Source organism: Solea senegalensis, linkage group LG12 (genome assembly GCF_019176455.1).
Source record: "Solea senegalensis isolate Sse05_10M linkage group LG12, IFAPA_SoseM_1, whole genome shotgun sequence".
NCBI classification, from domain to species: domain Eukaryota; kingdom Metazoa; phylum Chordata; class Actinopteri; order Pleuronectiformes; family Soleidae; genus Solea; species Solea senegalensis.
Genome location: NC_058032.1, coordinates 1036372 through 1063328, shown reverse-complemented (window position 1 = coordinate 1063328; position 26957 = coordinate 1036372). Strand labels below are relative to the sequence as shown.

Sequence of the window (26957 nt, the reverse complement as noted above, 5' to 3'; positions counted from 1 at the left end):
AACACTGGAGGACAAGAAAGGCGTGTTTCCCCTCTCTGAGTCGGTGGTGGGAGGTTGGAAAGGGTCGTCTCAGGGTGTTCTGCCAGCAGTATACTCCCTACTTACTTTGAAATTAAAGTTTTCTTCTTCCTCTTCCTCTTCTTCTTCTTCATCAATATTCCGGCAGGTGGGAGTTCCTGGTGCAGCGGAGCGCGGCGACATTTTGCGGAAGCAGCTGAGTTCGGTGCCGTGCGGTGCCAGCGGCGAGGAGTTGATGCGGCTGGCGGACGCCGCTCATGGTTATGTAGGAGCGGACCTCGCTGCTGTTTGCAAAGAAGCAGGTGAGTGCACACACACACACATGTATGTATATATATATATATATATATATACATATATATATATATATATATATATATATATATATATATATACATATATAAAGGGCCTAGAGCCCACAGCAGGCACAGTCAGGCCGTCTGACATCATCATTTAATCAAAACAGTAAATTATAAATCCTTTTTATTGACTGTGACGGGATTTGAGACACGAAACGTGGCCCAGTGGTTGATTTTCTTGTTCGTCCAGTGAAACTCACAAAACAACACAAATACCTCTGGTATATAAATAATCATGTTGGGCCACCATGGCCAAAAATGTCAGGCCCTTAATTCTGATTGAAACACCTGAATCCAACCCTGTCTGTCTGAAGATCAGCCCTTTTGTCATTTTTGTTGTTTTTTCTGACCGAAGATTAAATCCAGTCGAGTCAAATGTGAGTTCACCAGCCTGTGACGCGTGTCGTTACTAGAATCACAGCAGCATAAACAAAGATGTGCAGAGTCTCAGAGGAGTCGAGTAAAGTCCCTCAAAGATCAGTAACAGTTTGCTGTGGTTGATCCTCGGTGTTATCTCGCCCACAATCTCTCTCCCCTCAGTTAATAATTATTTTCTGGATGTTTCCTCGATGTCTTCAGCTCCTTTGAACACGGATGCTGTGATATGTGGTCTTCACTTCCCCAGTGACAGAAACCACAGAAACCACCACGTGTTGTCAACTTCTTCAGTGTGTGTGTGTGTGTGTGTGTGTGTGTGTGTGTGTGTGTGTGTGACCTCCTGGGTGGTCCCAGGACCAGGCGAGTTTGTGGCGTATTGCATTTCCAGCTGAGGCAGAGCCGGGGCTGCTGTGCGGAAGCGAGCCGGCGAGGAGCGTGATTTACTGTCTGCAGAGGTCCAGACGTGACTGGCAGGGTTTTCTGAGGGAGACAACAACCTCCCCAACCCCGTTTGACTCCTCGCTCAGTTCCAACCACACGCGCACACACACACACGCACGCACGCACACACATCACTAAACAAACACAGGCCTCACAAGAGCGGCCGCAGGCAAGGAAACGGCTTGAGAATTCATTTATTGAGGCTTTGTTCTGCACATGAGCTTCAGTCTCCTCATAAAACACAGATACGCTGTAAATGAAACACAAATGCAGATCTACACTAAAATCAAAGAGTCGCTCAGAACTTCTGCTCAGATCCACGACAGATACTTTACCTCCTCAACGTGGGCGGAGTCATCACTGCACGGCTGCACATCGTAGTTGTACCTGAGGGATTCAACATGATAGATATATTACAGATTGACAGAGATTAATATTATATTAATGCCACGTTATTTTCAAGGTAGTATTAGTCGTAGTAATACTAATGAAAGTAATAATAACCAAACTTAAGGTTAAGCATAATGTGCTTCACAGATCATAACACATATACAAATACTGAAGATACTCTGATACAAAGGAGTAAAAAAGTTTCAAAGTTGATTTGAAAATAAATGTTGACATACTCAAATAAATACATGGGAAGTGAAAGATTAAAAGAAATATGAACATGTGCACAAGACTCCCTGATGTCTCACAAACATGTTTTTACTGTTATTACCAAACTATCAGGCCATCACTACAGAAATAACATGTTTTTAACTTCCCGTTAATACAATTAATACCATATTGTTACTGTACTGTGATGTTAAGTGTAGTTTAAACAAACGCTGGGATGGATTACACTGGATTATTATTATAATACTATTATTATTCTCCACTCTGTAGTGCATTTGTCAAATAAATCAAAGACATAAAAAGAAGTGGTGAAAGTGGAGCAGGTCTCGTAACATGAAAGGAAATGAGTGTAATGTGCTTTGATGAATGCACAGGACATCATCATCGTCATCATCATCATCATCATCATCAGCAGCAGCAGCCTCCACTGCTTCAGAGTTTACACCAGAAATGAACTGCAGTAAGCTCGTATATTGCCCTCTAGTGGACATCTGGTATATTACTGCCAAGTCCAGGTGCCAGCAGTATTGAGAAAATGATTGACATTTTTCAACATTTGATGACATTTCATGGCCCAAACAACTAAACTATATCAATCAATCATAATCCTAACTCTATTTTAATATTCTCTACAGTCCCTCCACTGCAGTTGTTTTTTTTCCCAGCTTTTATCAAACATGCAGGAATGTCGGGATGATTCTTCTTTTCCATTTTTAAACTTTTCTAACAGGATTTCACATGTTTAGCAAACAAACAGCTCATTACAGTAAAAACCACATCCTTCCCTCTGTCCCAGTGCAGTCATGGTGGACACTGGTCCTCTGTGTCTCTGTGTCTGTCTCTGTCTCTCTGTCCCTTGTCTACTGGACCGTGTTAGAAGCAGCAACTTTATTTAGAAACATTTTCCCTGACAGCGTTTGCTCGTCTGTTGTATCTGCGTGAAGCTCCTCGTCACATGATCGTCCGGACCAGGTTTCAGGGCCGGTCCAAGCTTTTATGGGGGCCCGGCCCTAAGCTGAGTTTACCCACCTCACCCACCTGACTAATATTGTGAAACACTATAAATGGCATGAGTTAGATTTGTATTAGAAAGTAGAAACTATTCACATTTAAGAAGCTGAAAAACTTATTTTTCTTGTTGTAAAACGAATGAATCGATAATTAAAATAGTTTACGATTCATTTAGTGCTCGATTCATAATTAATCGATAACCCTAGAATTTTCCACTAAATAACAGAACTTCTTATGAAACAGTAACTCTTTTAAGAATTCTGTGTCCATAGATCTACGGAAGTCATGATAGATATATTACAGATTTACAGAGATTAATATTATATTAATGCCACGTTATTTTCAAGGTAGTATTAGTCGTAGTAATACTAATGAAAGTAATAATAACCAAACTCAAGGTTAAGCATAATGTGTTTTACAGATCATAACACATATACAATGAATTTTCCACTAAATAACAGAACTTCTTATGAAACAGTAACTCTTTTAAGAATTCTGTGTCCATAGATCTACAGAAGTCATGGCTGATGTTTAGAAGAAAAGATTTATTTTGGTGGTCAAACATTTGGCAGAATTTGCAAAAATCAGCTAATAATAAACTTTATAAAGACAATTCCACACAGCTGTTGGTTGGAAAACAAAGTGTGTGTATATATAGTACATATAAAGAAAGAAGAAAACATTTCCATGGTGGTATTAATATTAATAATAATAATAATAATAATAATAATGATGATAATAATAATAATAATAATAATAATAATAATAATAATACAAAACCACTTCTCATAAGGAATCCCTGTAGTTGTGTGTGTGGTATCAGCAGCATCACGTGGTCTCGGGGCGAGCCTCGCAGAGACTCCGGGCGTCTCCGTGGCGTTGGGCTGATCCTGGCGCGAGCACATGACTCATTTCCACAGTCTAAACACAGTAAATTGTGTGTGTGAGTGCGCACGTTTGTTCCAGCGTGTGCGCGGCGGAGGCTTTTCGTGCTTGTTTGGTTTGTGCCACATCCGGACTAACCCTAACCCTAACACTGTTTACGAGCCTCTTCTAAACAGGGGGAAGCCCGCTGGAACAAAAAAGAGCCGGTAAAATTGATTATGGAGAATAATAAACAAGCAGCTCTGCTCTGTGGAAGCTGAAAGCTTTTTGTTGAGCCGCTTATTTTGACCGGAAAAAAGATCTGGCTCCATATTTGCCGTCCTCTTCTTCCACTGAGATTAAAAGTAGTAAATGAATGTGTGAAGTGATTTGGTAAACACACTTCATACATTCATACATTCATACGTTCACTCTTTTGAAAGAGTCATGAGTGAGTGATTTAGTCATGAGTGCTCACGTGTCTATGTTTACTACTTTAGTTTAATTTTTGATTTAAAATGTCACATCATTTCTGTTGACTCAGACGGACAAACACACAATCTTACACAATATATAATATGTATATATATATATATATATATATATATATATATATATATATATATATATATATATATATACATATATCATATTTATGGTTTTCATGTATTCAGATGAATCCTTTCACCTTTATGTCATTTTGCTGGTAGAGTGTAAATATCATTATCAACAGGTGGAACCGCGTGTGTGTGCGTGTGTACGCGTGTGTGTACGCGCGTGTGTGGGTGTGCGTGTGTGCGTGTGCGTGTGTGTGCTTGTGTGTGTGTGTGTGTGTGTGTGTGTGTGTGTGCGCTTCACGAATACTCTGTTCAAATAAGCGTTAAAAACATGATGGAAAGCAGCAGCGACACACACGCCACACATGCAGGGGTTAGACAACTACTTTATATTGATAAACATGTAATCAGTCTGTCCGTCCGTCTGTCCTGTCTGTCTATGTAGCTAGCTAGCTTTAAGGGACAGAGGAGGACAGACGTGGACAGAGTGACCGATGTCTGAGGTGGACAGTATGTTAAAGGACAGAGGACAGATGTGGACAGAGTGACCGATGTCTGAGGTGGACAGTACGTTAAAGGACAGAGGACAGATGTGGACAGAGTGACCGATGTCTGAGGTGGACAGTACGTTAAAGGACAGAGGAGGACAGACGTGGACAGACAAGCGGAGCGTGTGAGAGTAAATGGACCAAACAGAGCTGAATGCTTTGCCTTATAAAGCACTTTTCTCAACTCCTCTGTCCTTTTAAAGACACTCATGGAATTTTGGGGACGGGACACATAAATATCAGCGGGATCAGCATGTGAAGTTTATTTGAGGCCTCTGTTTATAAAATCCGGAAATGTGCGGCTTGTACTCTTTAACCCCGGCTCTTACCTTTACCCAGAGACAGCTGTGTGTGTGTGTGTGTGTGTGTGTTACCTCTTTAGGAACCTTTTCTGGCATAAACACTGACCTTGTCAGGACCAGCAGTCCTCGCAGAGACCAAAACCTGGTCCTAATTAAGGAGAACACCATCTCTGAGGTTAGGACTAAGGGTTGAGTTGTCGTTAAGTTAAGGTTAGTGTTAGAACAGATGTTTCAAACTTATAAACTCACTAATATCCAGTTATAATGAGTTATTTCTGTATGTTTTTGTTTTATTAATATTCATTTTGCACAATGAATATGTTTATATTGTAAACTAACTATCGTTCCGTATCAAAACAAACACTTTTAATTTGAAATCATAAATATTATTATTGCGATGTCTTTTTCTCACTTGACCAAACTAGACACTGGAAGTCAATACAGTCTTTTGCTTTTGGATATTTTAGTGCAGAATGTGTGGAAATGGACCTTTATAGATACTGTAAATATTTAGATATTTATTCCAATTCATTTGTAGAGTTTTGTGTTGATTTATTGTACATTAGTAATGAAAGAACGGCAGATGGCAGATGTTTCTTTTATTAGGTTATTAGGCTGTGATGGTTTAGGTCAGAGTTAAGGGCGAGGAACTTCATTATATCACAAATGTGTGTGTGTGTGTGTGTGTGTGTGTGTGTCTGCACATGTTTCCAGCATGTTTGCAGTGTGTGAGCACATTTGTCTTTGTCCTCTCCGTGTGTGTGTGTGTGTGTGTGTGCACTTTAAGAGGACATATTATTGTGGTGTTCCGGCTCCAGGAACAGATGTTGGGTATTGTAAATACAGGTGCAAAGGCTGTTCCGGAAGCCCCGGCGAGTAATGAAAACGTTCCTGTGGTTGTGTAAGTGCTGTAATGCCCAAAGTATTTGACAATTCATCTGAGGACGAGCGCTCGTGGCCGTCCTCATTGTCCCCCGCTGAAATCAAGTGCAGGGTTTATTTTCTTTTCGCTGTCATTTGAGATTTACTTGCAGTTGCATGAATGAAACACCTTTATTTAATCACAGCACAGTGACATAAGAAGTGACTGATAAAGACTTTTCTTTTGTCCCAATAATCAATATTTTGTGCCTGCACTGCGACATGCATAAAATGTGTACATCAAATAGGTCTTGGATCATCTGAATGAAACATTAATGAAGTTTTAGTGAAGTTTCTTCAATCAAAATGTGCAAAATAACTTATAAGTTCCAGTAGATCCAGATTATTATGGATTTTTCTTTTGACTTGTTAGTTTTTATTGAACGTTTTTGTACAGGCGTAATAATATTGTCCATTTTTGAGCTTCCTGGAGTCGTAAACGCTGTGCCTCTTTTCTTTTATATCGATTTCCTCAACAATCCCGTGCAGGTGGGATTACATGGATTTTAATGTCAGATATCAATGTTTCCCACAGAAACTTTAAGCATAAACCAGACTCTTTTTCTTGGCTTGAACATTTAAGTGAGATTTACTTCAGGGACTCTTTAGAGGTGTGGTCCATCTATGAAACGACTCATTAAAATTGGTTACTATTGCATTCATTTCTGGAAGCGATTGACTCAGTTGATACATCTATGATCTATACACATCTATCACATCATAATCTGCCCTTAATCCTGATCCTGAAGAGACTCCACAGTCTGGGCTGCAGAGCTGTTCCTCCACAGTGTTTATAGGAAGGACTGACTGTGCCTCACCATTAAATATCAGTGGTTTTGTAATTACTTGGTAATTACAGGCGCTCAGATCGCAGCCCTCCAATCCAGTTTGTGTGATTTTGCTCCGTTTGCACAAACACAGTCATGTAAGATTCCAGTCGTCGCTCTTTCATTAACACTCGGTCACTAATAGAAGCCGATTGATGGCCGTTTAATCTCAACGTTGGCCGGATCGGAGATTTTCTGCCTTTATGTCTCTCGTGATGATTCACATGTTGTCGTGTCTCTCTTTGAATTCTTCCTCTTCTTTAGTGGTGGGGGCCAGGTCGTTGGTGACCCCCGAGGACAAGGCCTTGACTTGTGGGGAGCTCTCTTTTGAACCCACATGGTGTAATTAAGACCATCCGTGTTGGAAAAACCACAAACTAGCAGACCCCCATTGTCCCTACAGCTCTGTGAAATGAGTTTCTCCCTCCTCTCCATACCTAGTTGGAGCCTTATTGTGATGTTTTGCAAATGTGCATTCTTGTACATTTAGGGGGCCCCTTCTTCCCCGCTCCATCTCTCTGGTGAATTTGAAGCATTCTGGAGTGGAGTGTAAAAAAAGAATGAAAGAGGAAAATAAGTCCACATAAGGTTCACATTAAACTCTGTTGTGTTGCTTCTTCTTTTTTTTCCCACCTCCCTTCCCATCGGATGTTTTCATAACTAAACCAAATGTGAGCTCAGAGTCGGCCAAGAGCGAGGGAGAGAGACAGGGGGAGACAGACAGACAGAGAGAGAGAGAGACACACACAGAGAGAGCCACACAGAGAGAGAGAGACACAGTGAGAGACAGGGAGAGAGAGAGAAGAGAGACAGGTAGAGAGAGACATACACACAGAGAGAGACAGGTAGAGAGAGACAGAGTTGAATGAAGTTTGCCCTCCAGGCAGGACTCAGAATTGTGCAGAGTATGAACTCAGGTTCCCTCGTGGTCAGGATGTTTCTCTGCTGCCAAAAGCGAGGTTATCTCCACACAGCTTAGTTTCCTTAATAAACATTTGTCACCTGCATTCTTCTGTCTGTGAGTGTGTGAGTGTGTGAGTGTGTGAGTCTGTGAGTGTGTGAGTGTGTGAGTCTGTGAGTCTGTGAGTCTGTGAGTCTGTGAGTGTGAGTGTGTGAGTCTGTGAGTGTGTGAGTGTGTGAGTCTGTGAGTCTGTGAGTGTGTGAGTGTGTGAGTCTGTGAATGTGTGAGTCTGTGGAGTCTGTGAGTGTGTGAGTGTGTGAGTGTGTGAGTGTGTGAGTGTGTGAGTGTGTGTGTGTGTGTGTGTGGTGTGTGAGTCTGTGAGTGTGTGGAGTGTGAGTGTGTGAGTCTGTGAGTGTGTGAGTCTGTGAGTGTGTGAGTCTGTGAATGTGTGAGTCTGTGAGTGTGTGTGTGTGAGTGTGTGAGTGTGTGAGTCTGTGAGGTGTGGAGTGTGTGAGTCTGTGAGTCTGGGAGTGTGTGAGTGTGTGAGTCTGTGAGTGTGTGTGTGTGTGTGAGTGTGTGAGTGTGTGAGTGTGTGAGTGTGTGAGTGTGTGAGTGTGTGAGTCTGTGAGTCTGTGAGTCTGTGAGTCTGTGAGTGTGTGAGTGTGTGAGTCTGTGAGTCTGTGAGTGTGAGTCTGTGTGAGTGTGTGAGTCTGTGAGTCTGTGTGAGTCTGTGAGTCTGTGAGTGTGTGAGTCTGTGAGTCTGTGAGTCTGTGAGTGTGTGAGTCTGTGAGTCTGTGAGTGTGTGAGTCTGTGAGTCTGTGAGTCTGTGAGTCTGTGAGTGTGTGAGTCTGTGAGTCTGTGAGTGTGTGAGTCGTGCTCTTACTTAACTTAAAAAAGACTGGACTCTAACACGTTCTTGTCCTGCTCTTGCAGAATCTGTTTTTGTGGTGTGTTTCAGACCATCTTTCTCTCTCTCCCTCTCTCCCTCTCTCCCTCCCTCCCTCCCTCCTCCATCAGTGAAGCCACACCTCTCCAGAGCTGGCAGCTGTCGGTCTGGGGTTAGTGCACATGGTGTGGCTGTGGCTGCTGCTCCTCATCTCCCTCCTCACCCCAGCTTCCTTCCACATCCTGTCCTGTCTTGCCCCTTCCCTTCCACTTGGACCAGATGTTTTTGTGCAGCCTAAGCAGCGCCGGTCTGAAGCATTAACACAGATGAAGAGCTAAAGCGGGCAGCCAGGTGGAATGATGGGATGTTTAGACCTCTGGGGATCAAGAGCAAGGAAGCGGGTGGGTGAATGGTGTATACACCAGGGCAGCGGGGACTGTGGAACACACATGCTCATGTTAGCTGTGCTTTTCTTTCTCGTTCCGTCTGTCACTCGCCTCGTCGGGACGGGTCCTGGAAAATCTGAACAGGATGCAGTCTCGTATGATCGTAAATCCCCGCTCGTCTGCTGCCGGGCCCCCAGCCCTGCACCACGTCCTGACTACTCCCGCTCACGCACTCACTCCGCTCACGCACTCACTCCCGCTCACGCACTACCTCACACACACTGACTCCCCGGCCACACACTCACTCCCGCCACCCCCAGCCACACACTCACTCTCACACACTCACTCTCACACACTCACTCCCGCTCACACACTCACTCCCGCCACACACACTCACTCACTCACTGGCCACACACTCACACACTACTGGCCACACACTCACTCCCGCTCGCTTCAGTTCAGAGGACGAAGCCAAGTGTGTGTGTGTGTGTGTGTGTGTGTGTGTGTGTGTGTGTGTGTGATGTATACGCACGTGTGTCGTTGTTGCCCACGTTCACCGTGACGTCCACATGTGTGTGTGTGTGTGTGTGTGTGTGTGGACTGAGGGTTTAAATCTCCCAGCTGGATTCAACGCTTTCTCCTCTTTTTTTCTTTTTCCTCACACATTCTTCTCAGCCAATTTAACAAAGTTTGTAATATTACAACCAGACCCGAGCGCAGGTCTCGAGGAGAACGATGCAATCAGGAAAACACATGTTTTTAAAGTTTTTAAAGTTTGTTTGTGTTTTGATTAAATAAAAGGAAAACACTGCTTTGAATTCACCGTAATTAAGTTGTTTCAGAAACAACGGCAGATTGTCACCAGCAGAAGAAAGACACTCAGAGTCTCATCAGCTGTTTTCACACATGAATTCTCTGAAGCGTGACCTCAGTCTGTATCTGAAATGCAGTTTTTGAAACAGGAACCGGACACCAGCTGTCAATCACACTGGTGTCGTGCTTTAATGACAACGGGAACACGAGTTTCAAAACTGTTGAGGAAGAGCGGAAATTAACATTGACAACTTCCTCGGCTTCACTTTTCAAGCTACATGTCTGCGTCTTCTTCTCTTTCTACTACGAGCAGAATCTTGTTTGGGTGACACAGGTCCAGGACCAGGACCAGGACCAGCAGAATCTCGGGGAGATCCAGAAGCTAGATGAATGTTTGAACTGTTCCTGTGCCTTCAGCTGTAGAGGAGTGTGTGTGCGCGTGTGCGTGCGTGTGTGTGTGTCTTTTACTCACTCATCGCCTCAGCAGGTCGGTCTCTGCCCAGAATTTGTCTCCTTGAGGTCAATCAACAAATCCCTCCTGTGCGAGGTTCAACAAAGGCTCAGTCTTGATATTGACACGTCAGTGTTTGTTTTGCCGACTCCTTTTTGTTGAAATGTAGAAGTCTCTAAAACGTTGTGTATTCATACCATAAGCACTTCAATTACACTTCTCTTCCTTTTGGCCTCCTCTCTTGTCTATCCAATAATGCAGGCCCAATTATTTTCGCCTTCACAGAGGGAATTAGTGTTCATTTAGAGATTTTCATTGGTGAGGCGTGTATCATCACAGCGTGTACAAGCCTGAATGTTTTGAGTACAGAGTTGGACTGAGTGCATGTGGGTTTGAAAAAACCCTGAAGCCACAGCGACACCAGCGATGCTTCTTTAGGAAAACAAGCCGTGCTTTCACATCCTCTCCCCTCTTTGTTTTCTCTGTGATTCACCTTTTCTGCCCGCCTGAATGTCCTCTGCGGTACAAGTGGAGTCTGTGTTTTTATGAACTCGGTTAAGAGGGATTTCGCCCTCTCGTGTCTTCAAACCGTCGCATTGTTGTCTCATTGCATTTCTGGAGTGGAACAGATTCCCTGAACTTTTGCTTTTTGCTGGTTATGTCGTTTATGTTTTTTCAGACGTGTCACACGTGTTAACCTTCTCTCTCCGCAGGTCTGCGTGCACTGAGGCGAGCGCTGGGAACTTCCCACCAACCGTCAGACCGGCAGCTGATGGGGACAGTGAGTGTCACGCTGCAGGACCTTCAGTGGGCCATGTCTGCCGTGAAGCCCAGCGCAATGAGGGAGGTCGCTATAGACGTCCCTAAGGTACAGTCGACTCACTGCTGCCTCTTCATCTCAGCTCTACACTCACTCTCTGTTTGTTAGCAGACGTCCACTAGGGTCAGACTGACTCACGTCATTTCAGTTTCCACTCATTGATGACGTTTCCACCGAGTGGAGCGCTCCGCGAGCTGCTGGATGTCCTCCTTTGTTGTCTGCCGTGTTGCATTTGAGGTCGCTTCAGACCGCTTTAGACCGCTTTAGACCGCTTTAGACTTTACCATTCCATTCCAAACATGTGGACTGTGCATGCTCCCTGCACAGAGGATGAATACCGGACCTGGACCCGTGGGGACCCGTGAGTTCAGGCCTGGTTCGGGTTGGATTCTGTCCTTTTGGATTCTGCACAACGACTCAAATTAACTCACAATGGTTGGATTGTGTAAATGCTTATCGTCATTTAACTGATTGTCGTTAATGTTCTGTGCGCACATGGGCGTGTTCTGTAGACACATGGGCGTGTCTGCGGGCACACAGAGTATGACCTCGCTCTGACACAAGTTTGGTTTCAAAGTCAGCAAACATGAAATAATTCCTCTTTCTTTGATACTGATACCAGTCTGTGGTAGATACTTATGACTTGATTGGGGCTGCGCACAAGTATGAGCATGCAAGTTCAATCAGCAATCAGTGGCGTCCCACACTGCTCACTCCGGGGCCGTCACAGAGTCGCTGTCTCCAGGACAGGGACTCTGTGACGCCAGGAAATGTCAGAGTAAGGACACTTAGTCCTCGATCCTCCAAATGCCTTTCAGGTTTCTGACTTCCCAAAATTGAAGACGGTCCCTCGGAACAGTGATTCACTGAGCCAAAAAAAAACACACACACATAAAAGTGAAAAGCATGATTTCCCGGCTGTAAAAAAAAAGAAAAAGAAAATGTGGATCCAGGTTCTGATCCGTGCCAGAGTTTGTCTGCGTGTCTTATCACAGTGAGAGAAACGCAGCTGTTGACAATCAGTAAGCAAACAAAGTCAGACAAGTTTATTTGCACCTTTGGAGAGAAGACATCACAGAGATCATTGCAATAAAAGATGCTGAGAGCGGGGCCTACTGTTTAGAAGCCAAAAACACAGGCTTGCTTTTCTTTCTGGAGCGAGATGTGAGCCCTGATCTGAAGACCTCAGAGACCTGACGATGATATAAGGCTGCAGCATCTAATAAAACATCTGAATTTAATGACAAGACCATGTAAAGGAATCAAGATTTGTTTTACATAAGGCTTTTTAGAAAAGTCTTTGCTGCGGTCCCTCGAACCACAAGTGACCAACGCACGGACGTCTCGCTGAATTAAGTGGACTTCAGTGTGGAGTTGGTCTCCAGCTGTGGAGCAAACAAGGAAAATCCTCTCAAAAGAAACAAAAGGGAAGAACATATGGTGATGGCGCTCCACGCATGCGAGGGAAGAAGCACAGGGATGGTAGAGAGCCTTCACATGCTTTAATGACACCAACTGATCCTGTGTTTGTCATCAGCATTAGTTCTTCACATTCTCATTTAACATTAAAGCATAAAACAAACTCAGAATCCAAACTATATTCTCACTTATCAATAAGCAGCAGCAGGAGCAGAAGCAGAAGCAGCAGCAGAAGCAGCAGCAGTGGTGCTTCACTCCCTCCTCTCTGCTGATGCACTGACCACTGAATCATCTGCCCTTAGAAGACGAGGTCAGGCAGAGGAAGAGTGGGAGTGACCCCGTGGCCATTTTATCCTCCACTACAACAAAGATGAATCACTGATAGCTCTCAGCAACTGGGGGGAGAGAGAGAGAGTGGGGAGGGAGGGAGGGAGGGAGGGATGAGAGGACAGTGGTGAGACTCCAGGATGTTTTGGAGTTTGCATGTGTAAGACATAACGGACAGGAAGAGGACTAACATCATCCTCCACCGGTAATTGGAAGCAGATTGAGTCGCTGACGGCTCCTGCCAGCAACCCCCCAAAAAAAGAGAAAGAGATGAAGAAGATGAAGAAGAAGAAACGTCCTTCCTATCCCGTCACCCCGCCACCCCCCCCGCACTGAGCTCACCCAGAGACGTTCAGTCCTGCGGCCGCTTCCTGGAAACAGGAGACAGGAGTGAGTTGAAGTCCAGCCGCAGAGCCCGGACTTGATTATATCCACATGAGTGCAAACATTTGTTTCTAATCCATTTTATATAAGAAACTTCCAGTGGTGCCGGATGAACACACGCCTCGAGTTCCTCAGAAACATTTTCTCAGATCACGGAACTGGAGATTTGAGTTTCACAGATGATGCCTCTCCGTTTACGCTTGCACGTAAAGTAGAGTCCGCTCTTCATCCTCTGCTCGCTGTCACACGACAGTCTCCCTCTCTTTCTCTTATTTAAGCCGCATTGTGTTGTTGTTTTAAGTAATTACCGTCCAGCGTGCAGTCTGGCTTTAATATTTTCATTTGGCAGCTGCATAACGAGCCCTTTTATTCCTCCTTTTAAACTTACTCCTCATCTGCCTCAACCTCGTTGTCTGAAAAGTCCCCTCGCCCCCCTTTCAACCCCATCAAAGGGCCAGAGCCTCAGAGGCCCCTTGTAAAGTTCAGAAAACAACAGTAAAAGATAATAACTGGGTCTTGTACCAAAAAGGAAGGGAGGGAAAAAAGGGAGGTGGAGGGGTGACACGGCACGGCGAGGTGTGAGTCAAAATATCACCCTCTAATTCCACAGAAGAGCCTTTTAATTAATGTCGCTCACTATTGTTGTTTCTCACAATGATTCTGCTTGAGTGACACGACAGTTCAGATGATTGACAGCTCACAGGATGTAGTTTACCTTCCACGCCCGAGGCCAGCGCTCGCCTCACTCAGCTTTATGACATCATATCCTGTGAAATGAGAGGCATTCTGTGTCGACGCCTCGCCACATAAACACGAGGCGTCACAAATCATAGACCTGTCTGCCACACCCAGGACTCTCCAGTCCAGGACTCTACAGTCCAGGACTCTACAGTCCAGGACTCTACAGTCCAGGACTCTACAGTCCAGGACTCGTGGCCTCTCGAGACTTTGGGTGAATGAGGTCTTCACCGTCACAGGACTCTGGGGCAGGGTGATCTGTCCTGAGGGAGGAGCAAATCTTACACTGCTCTCAGCAGACCACATGAGATAAGATAAGAAGAACTTTATTAATCCAGCAGCTCAGAAAATAGACAAAGATGTTGTTCCAGTCTTTGCGTCACAAGTGCATTATCACATTTAACATAGTTTATTTTTGCTTGTCTGTGTTTTAACACTGAACACTTTTTAACACATGACATTAAAGTGGAACTATGGAAGGATTTCCACTCTGATTTAATGTCTTTGGAGTTATTGTAATGATTAAATGTCTTGGTTTTTGGGGGTTGCTGTCTCTACTGCCCCCTACTGTCTGTTAGTTGCAAAGTTGTGCTTTAATGCGGTGACGGCACACAAACGTGCCACTAACCAAGTCACATGGTTTGACCACATGACAGGTTTTTACGTAAACAGACGAGATGATGAAGCCAAAGATTCAACAAGAGAAAAACATGCTGTTGTAAAGTTATGATGTAACATTATTCAGTTAATGTGGGAAAAAACAATCAACAACAACAACAACAATCACTGACGACAGCTCAACAAGTTCATTCATTGACCGTCATTTGTTGTTTTTATTTAAAGAAACATTAGTTTTGTTGACTTTGTTGACAACAAACTAAACAAACTAACACTTTACTCACCCTCTCACCCTCTCACCCTCTCACCCTCTCACCTCTGTCTTACAGTAACTGACCTCACTGATGCTGTTACTCACTGTCCCGGCCAGTGAAGGAAGTAATAAAACATTAACACAGAGTTTACAGAGTGTTCATCACCTGCACAGACACAAACTCTTCCTCCTCTGTCTCTTCATTTATTCCTTTACTCATCTTCTCTTTCTCACCTGTTTCCATTACTTTGATTTCACTCTTCATTCCATTCCATTTCTCTCTCTCTCTGTTGCCTTCAGCTGAGCATTTGCCAGCTTCCGGGGTATCTTTTCTTTCATTCCTCCTCCTCCTCCTCCTCCTCATCTATCCTTTCCCCTCTCTCGCTCGGCTCTGTCCATAAATCCTCCGGTACTTACAGTATGTGGCCAGACGCCAGGTTTCCATTAGGTGCTTCGTACCCCGGAGACGGCGCCGGTGGCCTGGGATGTGTTACCTCTGGACAGAGAGAGGAGGGAGGGAGGGAGACTATGAGGGGGAGGTGAGCATGTGAAAGACAGAGACAGAGAGAGGAAGGGAGGGAGGGAGGGAGGGAGGTGAAGCAGCAGTATTTAAGGTGAAGATGGTATCACAGTGAGGAGGTCAAGTGAGACAGGAAAGGAAGAATGTGATGTAGAGATAAGACAGAGAATCAGAGAGCAGGAAGATGAACTCTGTGTTTACTTGGAAATGATGAGTAGGATTTGATATTTGACAGGAGCCGTGTTTTGGGCAGATTCCTCGGGAAGATCCTCGATCCCAGACTCTTGTAGTCTACATGCCGACGTGTCCTTGTGCAAGACGCTGAGCCCCAGTTGTCTGTTTGTCCCAAACATCCACCACATGACGACACGTCTGCATGCAAACGTGACTTACTTAGTTACGCTGCTCCTTCTTTTTTACTGTTTCTTTGTACATACAATCAGAACAAAACCTGTGCATCACGCACAGGTTTGTTTTAGAACTGAATAAACTTCAGTCTCACAACTTTCACTCTTTCCTGTAACATGTTGAAAACGTGTCCGTTTTCTGGGCTTTTTTCTTTTTTCTTTTGTTGCCTCTTGACTGAAAGTCCACTCTCTCGCTGCATGTTGTTAGTGAGATGGAACACAAAGTGGAATGTTGGCAGACAGAGAATCTGGAGATTTTCTGTCTGCACCGAACGTCCTGAAATATTGTTCCCTGGCTCCACAGATGAAGCTCATGTGCTCCAACACTGTGACACAGGCGACGTCACTTTGGCTTCTGTCGTGCAGACGTTTCCACTGATGAGGTTGAAGATTTACGCTCACGTGCAGTTAGTGCTGTGGGAGGAGTCTGAGGACACTCACACAGTACAGTGATCTGCACACTAACCTGTGAGAGCGATGGAAGCGCGTGTGGGAGGAGAGAGACAGAGCAGGTATGAAGACATCATGTTGATTTGCAGAGAAAGGGAGAGAGTTTGGTTAATGAATAAATGGACAGGAAGGAGGAGAGAGGGATTTGGATACGTTTCTCCTCATCTGCTTTATCTCCTCCGGTTGTTTCCTGCTTGATCCCCTCCCTCCCTCCCTCCCTCCCATTGGCTGACTCCCTCTGTTGTTGTTCACTCTGTCCAGACTCTCCCCCGACTCAACCCCGAGTTCCTCCATCATGTCCCAGAAATGCTTTTATATTTCCTCTCTCTTCCCACTCGTCGACCCCTGTCATCCGTCTGGAAGAACTCACTGTTCTCTCCGTCCAATTTCTATTTCTTTTTTCTGTCTTTTTTGGGACGGGATTCTCTGAGAAAGTTTGAAACGTGGAGATCCGAGACGTGAGAACGTCATCGTCGACATCAGTTTGCAATCAGAGTTTGTGTTTTTATTGTTTGAAGTGAAACGTCAGTTATGAGGACTTGGACTTGGATTCATCCTCTTTGGTCAAACATTGATTTGAAACTGATCTTAACTGAGTTAAACCTTTTGTCTCGTTTGTTTCCCCTTGGTTTGGATCCTGGTTTTATCGAGGTTTTCCCTGAGGTCTGCGGGGGATTCGTCCGCACGTACTCACGACTTCTTCCCACAATCCAAAGACATGGACATTGGTGTTTTGGTGAAATGAAGACTCAAAATGACCCGAGTGTGACCACGAGTTTGTTGATGGTGATACTGCTGTTACTGCACGTACAGTTGTGGTTTCAGGGAGATAAAGACACAATATGGACAAAGTGTCTTGGTTAAATCCAGTTGTTTCAGTCAGGCTTTGAGCTCGAGGCCTCTTCCCCTCCCCCATGAAGGACAATCTTCAGCAAACCCAGACAGTTTGAGGAAGAACCTTTTCTGACTGTTACTGTGTCCCACAGAGCAAGGACGATTAAGACATGGTCTGACTCTGAGTTTGAAGTGGATCTCAACCCCAGCGAGCATCTTTGGGTTGAGCTGTGAGCCAGGTGTGACCTCATCAGTGCTCGACACAGTGAATGGACACAAATTCACATAGAAAATACATAGTTCCATACTCAGTATTAAAGTACTGTACATGTACCACAGGCCGTGGTGGTGTAAGGATCAGATGTTGTTTTTTATGTGTTTTATTTGCTGTTTCGTCTTGTAGACCCCGTCTCTCACCTGTTAAAGGATGTCTGTTTATGACCTGATGATGTCTTTGGTTCAGGTGCGCTGGTCAGATGTGGGCGGGATGGAGGAGGTGAAGCTGAAGCTGAAGCAGGCCGTGGATTGGCCGCTGAGACATCCTGAGGCCTTCACCCGCATGGGGATCCAACCGCCCAGAGGAGTCCTGCTCTACGGGCCCCCGGGCTGCTCCAAGACCATGATAGCAAAGGCCCTGGCTCATGAAAGTGGACTCAACTTCCTGGCGATCAAAGTGAGTTTTCATCAGTGCGTCATCATCACATGTCATTTAGCAGACGCTTTTATCCAAAGTGACTTACAATAAGTGCATTTAAACATTTGGGTACAAATGAGAGCTAGAAGTGAGACATGACATCTGACCGAGGCCGAGTCGTCTTCAGCAGGTTTTCACAAGTCATGCCAGCGATGCTTCACGCTCGCGTTTCTCTTACAAATAACACAAAATGTTGTTTCGGGACATAAAGGAGCTTATATATCTTATATATGTATATATATATATATATATATGTATATATGTATATATATATATATGTATATATACATATATATCTATATACATATACGTATACATCTGACACAAAAAGGAGAATGTCATCTGCATATCATTAATATAAACTATTGAAACTACTATTAATATTCCTCGTTGCCACTGAGGGACTTAGATGAGATGAAAGCATGAATGCATCAGGACAGTGAATCCTGGGATGAGAGATGTTTGCTGATGACCTGAAGGCGGTCCGGCTGCACAACTTCCTCCGCACAGAGCTTCTTTGTCTGACCTCTGACCCCCGTGTTTGTCCCCTCTCATTCATCACTCCCCCCACCCCTCCCCGACCCTCACACATCAATGCCCCCCGCTGACAGAGATTGATTGATCAGCTTGTTGAATTGTTGGTCAGTGGATATTTTGAAAAGCAGTTGCCGTGTGAGACAGAAGCTCTCAGCTGCTGTGGTTTGTTTGTCGTGGTTTCCACACGGACGCGGTCGCTCAGGTTTTCCTGAAATGCTTTCAAATTCCTTGAGCAACCGCCCTTGAAATAGAGGTTTTACAGCCACAAACATTTCATTCACATTCACACCAGAAACAGCAGCAGATCGGGGTTTTTGAAGTCTGTGATGTCATCATGAAACACAGGGCGATCAGTGATGTCATCATGAAACACAGGGCGATCAGTGATGTCATCATGAAACACAGGGCGATCAGTGATGTCTTAAATCATGATTCTATACTCTATGTGTAGATACACAGACTATGATGTCATGAGGAAAGATTCTTATTGATGCGTTGTCTTCCAGTGACATGTTTGTCACATTGAACATGATTTACCTGCAGGAGCACTAACTCCACCAGGTTTTACCAGCTTTACTGTTCTTTTAAAAACCCGCTGTGTTCATTGTCAGCTGTTTCAAAGACATGATCCAATAATGCCATAATAGCATTTTTGGATCGTATCAGATTTTACATTTTTATCCGTCCGATATCCGATCCAGTGATTTCCACCAGTGTCCAGACTGACACAGATACTGGGAATCACATCGCTTATGTTTCCACTTTCTGAGCTGCTCTCCTCGTGGTTGAATGATGCAGCGTCTGCAGTGTCTCCAGCGTCTGCAGTGTCCGCGGCGTCTCCAGCGTCTGCAGCGTCTGCAGTGTCTCCAGCGTCTGCAGTGTCCGCGCCGTCTCCAGTGTCTCCAGAGTCTGCAGTGTCCGTGGCGTTCCAGTGCAGCGGTGGCTTTGACTTGGATACGTTATCCACATTTAAACGTGGACACTTTACAGCTCAGACTGTTTCCTCTGTGTGAGGAAAAAAACAAACTCTATTATCATCTCGTCAGTTTCAGTTTCCTCCCTCACACACACACTCATATCCACACACGCGGTGCTCGTATCTCTCCCGTGTCAATGGTTTTAAACTCACCGTGTCCGACCTTTGACCCTGCCGTAGGAAGAGGAACCTGGGATTAATGAGTCAACCTCCACACTTACAGCAGGAGACAAAAGGGCTGGGGAGTTAAGTGTGGTGTCCTCCGTCAGCACAGAGGTGTTGAAAGGCTGGATTGCCCGGGAGGAAGTTCTTCTGAGCGTTGAGTGGATGTTTATCTGCTTCTGAGTGAGGGAGAGAAGACGGGGGGTGGAGGGGGGAGGGGGGGAGATTAAAGAGTTAAAAAGAAAGAGTGTTTCAGTCGTTTAAAATGTCCTCTGTTCTCACAGTGTTTGTATTTCTGTGACATTTAGGCTTCCTGGATCATGAGAGATTTTCTTTTTCTCATATCAGATCCAGGATTTCGTCTCCATCATTTAATTGGACGACGGTCCTTGTCCCACTACACAAACACTGGCAGGGAATCGTACCCTCGCTCTCATAGATAACACGTCAGGAAGAAAGCTTCACCTCGTCAAAGTCTACATTATCATGGCCTCCTTTTATTGTACACTTCATTCACCGCTCACTCTCCTGCACCAAAGCCCATTAAGAAAACAGCAAACAGGGATTACTAATCCATCTATTTCTAAGTCTAAATGTGTTACCGTGTGACTTTAGTGTATTAAATACAAATCAAATTAAAAACAAATTCACCAAACAATGCAGCAGCAAACCTGCAGCTCCTTTTTTCCCTGTGAGCTAAAAATGCAGATTTTCTCTCTGGGCTTTGGTGCAGGAGCGTGAGCGGTCGACAAACGTCAGTTTCCTGAGATAAAGTTAAAGATATTTCTCTAAACTACTGTAGACTTCAGCAGGTCAAAGCTTTTATTAAGTGAAGCATTAGTTAAACTGTGAAAAACACATTTAAAATGTTGTTTTTCACATATTTTTCAGGGCCCAGAGTTGCTGAGCAAGTATGTGGGAGAGTCTGAACGAGCCGTGAGAGAGGTGAGTGCACACCTGACCAGATGTTTGTTTTTGTCCTCGCTGACGTCAACAGGACATTCTGTCCCCAACAGTTAGAAACTGTTGCCACTGTGAATATTTTTAGTTGTTTTGTTATGATGAACGGATGCGATGCATCGGCGTTAATGAGCGCTATATTTCCTGTGTGTGTTTGTGCACACATTTGTGTCTCACAGAGTGATTTTCTCCTCCTCCTCCTCCTCCTCCTCCTCTCTATTGTTGCTGACGCCGCTCACAGGTGTTTCGGAAGGCGAGGGCCGTCGCTCCCTCCATCGTCTTCTTTGACGAGATCGACGCTCTGGCCGGTGAAAGAGGAAGGTACGCTGTCTTTGTCTCAGCGTCTGGAATTAGAATGAAAAGATTTAAAGGACAGAAATAACACTGAAGGCATTTCCTTCCCTCATGGTAAACACACATTTCCTCTCACGTAGTTCTTTGTGAGAGGAAGTTGCTCTGTGGTCAGTCATTGTCCAGGCACCATGACAAATGCACAGTCATCACTGTATGATCACTGCTCTATCACAGTGTATGTGACGGCTCTATCACAGTGTATGTGACGGCTCTATCACAGTGTATGTGACCGCTCTATCACAGTCTGCATGACCGCTCTATCACAGTCTGCATGACCGCTCTATCAAAGTCTGCATGACCGCTCTATCACTCACATCCGTCTATACAGTCTATCACACAGTCTACATGACCGTATCACCGCTTATCACAGTCGCATGGCATACCGCCTATCATGCCCATGCTCACAGCTGACCCGCTCTTCGTGATCTACATGACACGGCCTATCACAGCTCTATACCGCTCTATCACAGTCTGCATGCATACGGACCGCCTATCACAGTTCACGCGGACCGCTTATCACAGATTCATGCATGACCACTTATCACAGTTCGCACATGACCGCCTCATCACAGTGACCGCTCACAGTCTACGACCGCTTCACAGCCCACATGACCGCCTATCGACGGCTACCACAGTCTACATGACCATTTATCACAGTGCGGACTGCTTCACCGCCTATCACAGTACACCGCCTATCACAGTCTACATGACCGCCTATCTGTCTCCATGATCACCACAGCTCTGTATCACACCGCCACAGTATGTCTGACCGCCTATCACAGTCTTATCACAGTTGACTTCTATCACAGACTCACATGACCAGCACAGCGGACCGCCACATTCTGACAGTGTCACTCCTATCATAGTCTGCAGACCGATCATCACAGCCCACATGACCGCACTATCACAGTTCACATGACCGCTATCTGACCGTTTATCACAGTGCTTATCACAGTCTACATGATCACACTCTATCATCACAGCTTCTATCACGTTCATGACCGCTCATATCACAGTCTACATGACCGCTCTGACCGCTGCTCTTCTATCACAGGACCGCCATATCACACCGCCTCTCACATGTCTACATGACCGCCTATCACAGTATTCACAGACCACTCATCACAGCGGACCGCCTATCACAGTTCACTATCACAGTCTACGTGACCGCTCTATCACAGTCTACGTGACCGCTCTATCACAGTCTACGTGACCGCTCTATCACAGTCTACATGACCGCTCTATCACAGCACCACCACTCGCTCCCATGGCAACAACACAGTCCTGTCTGCAGGCGCGTTTAGTGGGATGGCACTGGGAACATCTGTGGTCTGAAGGAAAGAGCATGGGGGGGCGAGGGAGGCGAGGGGGGCGGATAGAGCACACAGATCAGAGGCACAAACACTTCATTGTGCCCTTCTGTGGCAGATGGGGAAGGCCAAATATGCAACTCACTTCCTGGTAAACCAGGCGATGAAACTAAGAAGAGCAGAGAGAGGAGCTCTCAGCTCTCAGTCGTCTACTTTTATGCCACAAACTCTAACTCTGATCAATCTAGATCAACAAATAGAAATACAATTAAAATAAAACTATGTCAGTCTTATTATTTAATCCATTCAAACTTCATTTCTTCATATCTGAGCTCTTCAATGGTGGTAAATAAAACTTTTAGACAAAGTAATACCACTATTGTACAGCTGCTGTTACCGTGGCTACAGTGTTACTAATGAATCGTACTGGAATTAAATAAAAACATGAAAGTCGAAATTCCACTTTTTTGATTTCTTTAAAAAGCTTCCATGTCGTCGACACATGGAAACTGTTTTTAAAACACAAAATCATTCTTTGTTTTTTGTCCATTTCCAAAACCAGAATCTCAAAGATTTGATGGATTATTAAATCTCTTTTCCACCATCCTTCTCTCTTTACCAGTGTTGGGCATCTTACTTTAAAAAAAGTAATTAGTTATAGTTACAAATGACTTCTCCCAAAAAGTAATTGAGTTGGTAACTCAGTTACCACGTTGTTACCACAAGTAATTAGTCACTCAGCAAAGTAACTGACATAACGCTATTACATTCTTTAACATCCTATATGTCAAAGATGTTTAAAATACCTGAATGAAGAATAAAAACCCTATGTACAGTATTTTAGAACATTTGGTATTTATTTGAACTTTGAATTGACACACAAATGTTAACTTGGGTAAAGAGAAAGAAAGGAAAAATGTGGCCTTTCACTCGTGCATATCTCTGTATCTGTATACCACTGCACAATAAACAGGGCACTATCCAACTCTTAAATATTCAGTAAAATAAACAATATTCACACACTTTGCATTCAAGTACTAAACCAATACACACAAATGCTTCATTAAGTTAGAGTTGCTCGAGGTTGACGTGAACAAACTCCTTCTCCTCGGACATAGTGTGCACGACACATATACATTCTTACCTCGGTAAGGGAGAAGTAGTGTCGATATTTCGCCATTGTCTCTGTCTCACAGCGTACAGTGAGACAGCGTGAGCAGGACATCCGTCCACCTAGCCAATCATCATCGCATTTGCATCGGTGTCGTCATCAATCATCTCCACCCCTGCTCTCTCCCAGCAGCTGATGTGTGGCTGAATTGTAACACAAGTAACGTGTCACTTTCTAAGTAACGGTAACGGTGTTGCAACGATAGGAAAAGTAATAGTAATAATTAATATAATAATTAACGCCGTTATTCCCAACACTGCTCTTTACGCCCACCCTCCACTTTATTAGGTACACCTGTTCACCTGCTTGTTTATGCAAATGATCTCATGAGCCACTGTCAATCATTGACCTTTAGGTTATCAGTCAGTGTTGGTCATTCTAATGATAAATGACAGAGATAAAGTTAAAGAAACTGTAAAATGTGTTGTTTTATGGACAGAAAACAACACATGAACATTATTTTACATTCTTTTCATTCTGAGCGTGTGTTTTTAAAATAAATAAACATTTTAATTGATATAAACTGTATATTGTGATTGAGAACCTTGCTTTATGCTAAAATAATCCGTTTGTTGCACAGAAAGATTCCAGAGAAACTTTCAGATTTAGTCACGCTCTCATTTCCCGTGTATTTCAGCTCAGTCATCGTCAGTGAGACTTTACAGCGTGACTAAGATTCTCTGTCTCCTGATCTTCAGTTTTTGTGAATGCACGTCTGCAAGAACCAGAGTCCCCACCCACTTAACTCACCCCACTCACCCCCCCTCCCCCCCCCCGGACACTCGCCATTTTCAGAAAATGCACTTAGCGCTGATCTGTCCTGGATATTTATTGGCCTTCACTTCCTGCCGTGTTTGATCAATGAAGTGGCTCATGCACGCCGGCAAGAATTCAAAAACTGTTGACACAAGCAGACGGCTCCGCCCCCACCACTCTCTCTCTGCTATTTCCCTTCAGGCAGCAGATGAGAAGCACCTGTAAATCTGTCAGCCGAGCTGCCATCAGTCCAAACCAGTGGAATGAAATCAAGAAGACAGTGAGACGTCAGAGAGACAGAGACATGAAAGGCGATTTTATGATGGAAGGAAGTTTGATATGCAGAAAAAACTCAAATATTTCAGTGTCAGGCAGAAAAACAGTATTTTCTCCACTTTACTCTAAACCTCTCACTTTTCTCCCTCTTTCTTCTCCTCACTCTCTCTCTCTCTCTCTCAGCACTTTTATTCCGTTCCCTTCTTTCATACTCTTCATACTCTTCCTCTGCTGCTCGCCGCCGTGTCCTCCCCTAACCCTCCCCCCTGAGTCCATGTCTCTCCACTATCTCTCCTCACCCAAACTTTCTCCCCCCCTCCCTTCATATCTCAGTGACAGAGCTCCTTTGTGTTGTGCTGCGGCCTTGTCTCTGCTAATGTCGCCTGGCACTTCCGCTGGCCCTGTCAACAGAGAGTGTGTGTGTGTGTGTGTGTGTGTGTGTGTGTGTGTGTGCGCGTGTGTGTGTGCGTGTGTGTGTGTCTCTGTCTGCCCTGTAAATTCATTTCTTAAAGGAGACAGCTGGTGATATTTGATATCCAAGTCTTTCTCGCTCTTGCCCGACGTCTCTCGCGTTTGCTCCTCGTCTCTGCCGTCGAGTCACAGGACGTGTTACTGTGTTTTTCTTTTATTTATTCATTCATTCATTTATTAATTCATTTGTTTATTTATCTGTTATTTGTCCCATTGAGATGTAAGATCTCTTCTTCCAGGGGAGTTCCTGGTCAAGTTACAAGAAGAGAGATATAATAAAAGTACAGAAGTGCAGAAGTGTACAGGCCACACCCACAAGATCCTTAATCCAAACCCCTCAAAGAGGCGTTGTTAAACGACAACACAAAAGGAACGATCCACAACCACGGATCACAGATCGTATAAATAAATAAATAAAGGACATTGTCGTCCTGATTCTAAAGGGAAGGACACTGCTGGTCTCACTGGGTTTAAAGTGTAAATAAACTTTCTCACTTTGCCAGTTTTAGTCCTTCTTTAAAAGCAAATGATGTCATTGTTGTATATTTAGTTCCCATTTAGAGGGAACTAGAAGTGAGACGTGATGTGGTTGCTCTGCTTCACCTGCAGCAGATACCTGTGTGGACCAGGTGTGAACCCCCACATGAACTTCCTGTTTCAGTACGAACGGAAACAACATTTAGTCAAATGGGAGAAACAGGCAAATTTCCACCATTGGCTTTGCAATTCAAGTCCAGTGAAGTCGCCCCCTGGTGGCGACAACAACTGCTGCTTCCATGCCACCTCCTCACTCCTTACTTTCCAATACCAGTGTCCGTGTTTATGTAAGGAACAGTTTCAAAGACGTACCTAATAAAGTGACTGTTCCACAAACTTGACATATTTACTGTACAAAGATCTTTGACATGTGAGGAAAGTTGAATTGTTTTGGATATTCTTCACCTCCGTTCCCTCCATCATTGCCCAGTTACTTCTCTCTTTCTTCTTTTTCTTCCTTCAAAGGAAGAACATGCTCCCTCTCTGTAATCGTTCATCACCAAACACGATAAATAATTCCACAACATAATAACTTTATTATGTTGTGGATAATGTTCATTCATCACATCCGTCTCACGTCTCTGTCTGTCCTCAGCTCCTCGGGCTCGGCCGGTGTGGGAGACCGGGTCCTGGCTCAGCTCCTGACAGAGATGGACGGCATCGAGCAGCTCCGGGACGTCACAGTGCTGGCCGCCACCAACCGGCCCGACATGATCGATAAGGTAAACGTTATCTCTGCTTCCTCCTCTTTGGATGCTGTGTGTGTGTGTGCGTGTGTGTGTGTGTGTTGTACATGATTGATAAGGTTAAAGGTCGCCGTCGTCCTCGTGTGTGTGGACGCTGTCGCTGAGTTGTTTCAGTGCAGCTGAGTTTCCTCCGTGTTTGGCTCTGGGCAGTTTGAGGTTTTTTGCCGACCCTGTCATTTTTACTCAATTATTTTAATTTGTTTGGCTGAACGGCAACGACTTCCTCTCCTTTCTCCTCAAATGTGTGTTTCATCACGACTGATGAAAAGAAATAACTGTGGAAACACTAGAGGGCAAAGAGGATGTGAACACACGGAGCCGAGTGTAAACAGGACTCCAGAAACAAACTATTTATATCTGCAGATGCAGCGACGAGTACAAACACGTCCACCGCGCTCCACTGGAATAAAACTTTATTGTTCTATTGCTGCGTTCGTAGATCTCTGCTTTGTTTTCTGATCTCTTTCCAAGATGAGGAAACACACAGAGATGCTGTAGTTCAAGGTTAGCGGCCTGGCTTTAGGGATTATCTTTGACTTTATCTGTGACTGCAACACGACTCAGATCTGACGTGAAATTTCTCACAGATAATAATTGTCGCCCCATCCTTTTCACACATGAACACATCCACAGTTCAGTTCATTCTCACATGATTATGTACCTTATGGCACTTTTATACACATGATACAGTTCTAACTCGACTCGACTCCGAGGATCCGAGCGAGCTGAGCCCAAACTAAATGGTGACGTCGACAGAGAGCGCGACGTCTGACAAAAGAATCAAAGCCAACAATGTCGAACTGTAGATCAGTTACAAAGACTTGAAACATGCGTTAATCTCCGGCGATCGTGAGCGCAATCACAGCCACGTTCACTCGTATTTCAGTTCAGTGACGACAACGCGAACAAATCTGATCATGAACTGATTCTAATGATTCATTTACACAGAAAACAAC

General features: G+C 44.5%; 1 protein-coding gene across 1 annotated transcript in view; it reads left to right on the top strand.

Annotated features, from left to right (window-relative positions):
- spata5 (spermatogenesis associated 5) overlaps nucleotides 1-26957 on the top strand; it is a 94753-nt gene that overhangs the window by 5445 nt on the left and 62351 nt on the right. The window contains exons 10-15 of the mRNA XM_044040759.1: nucleotides 167-320; nucleotides 10995-11149; nucleotides 17515-17724; nucleotides 20312-20365; nucleotides 20622-20701; nucleotides 25851-25977. Of these exons, the coding sequence (XP_043896694.1) occupies nucleotides 167-320; nucleotides 10995-11149; nucleotides 17515-17724; nucleotides 20312-20365; nucleotides 20622-20701; nucleotides 25851-25977 (780 nt within the window). The remainder of the gene's footprint in view (nucleotides 1-166; nucleotides 321-10994; nucleotides 11150-17514; nucleotides 17725-20311; nucleotides 20366-20621; nucleotides 20702-25850; nucleotides 25978-26957) is intronic.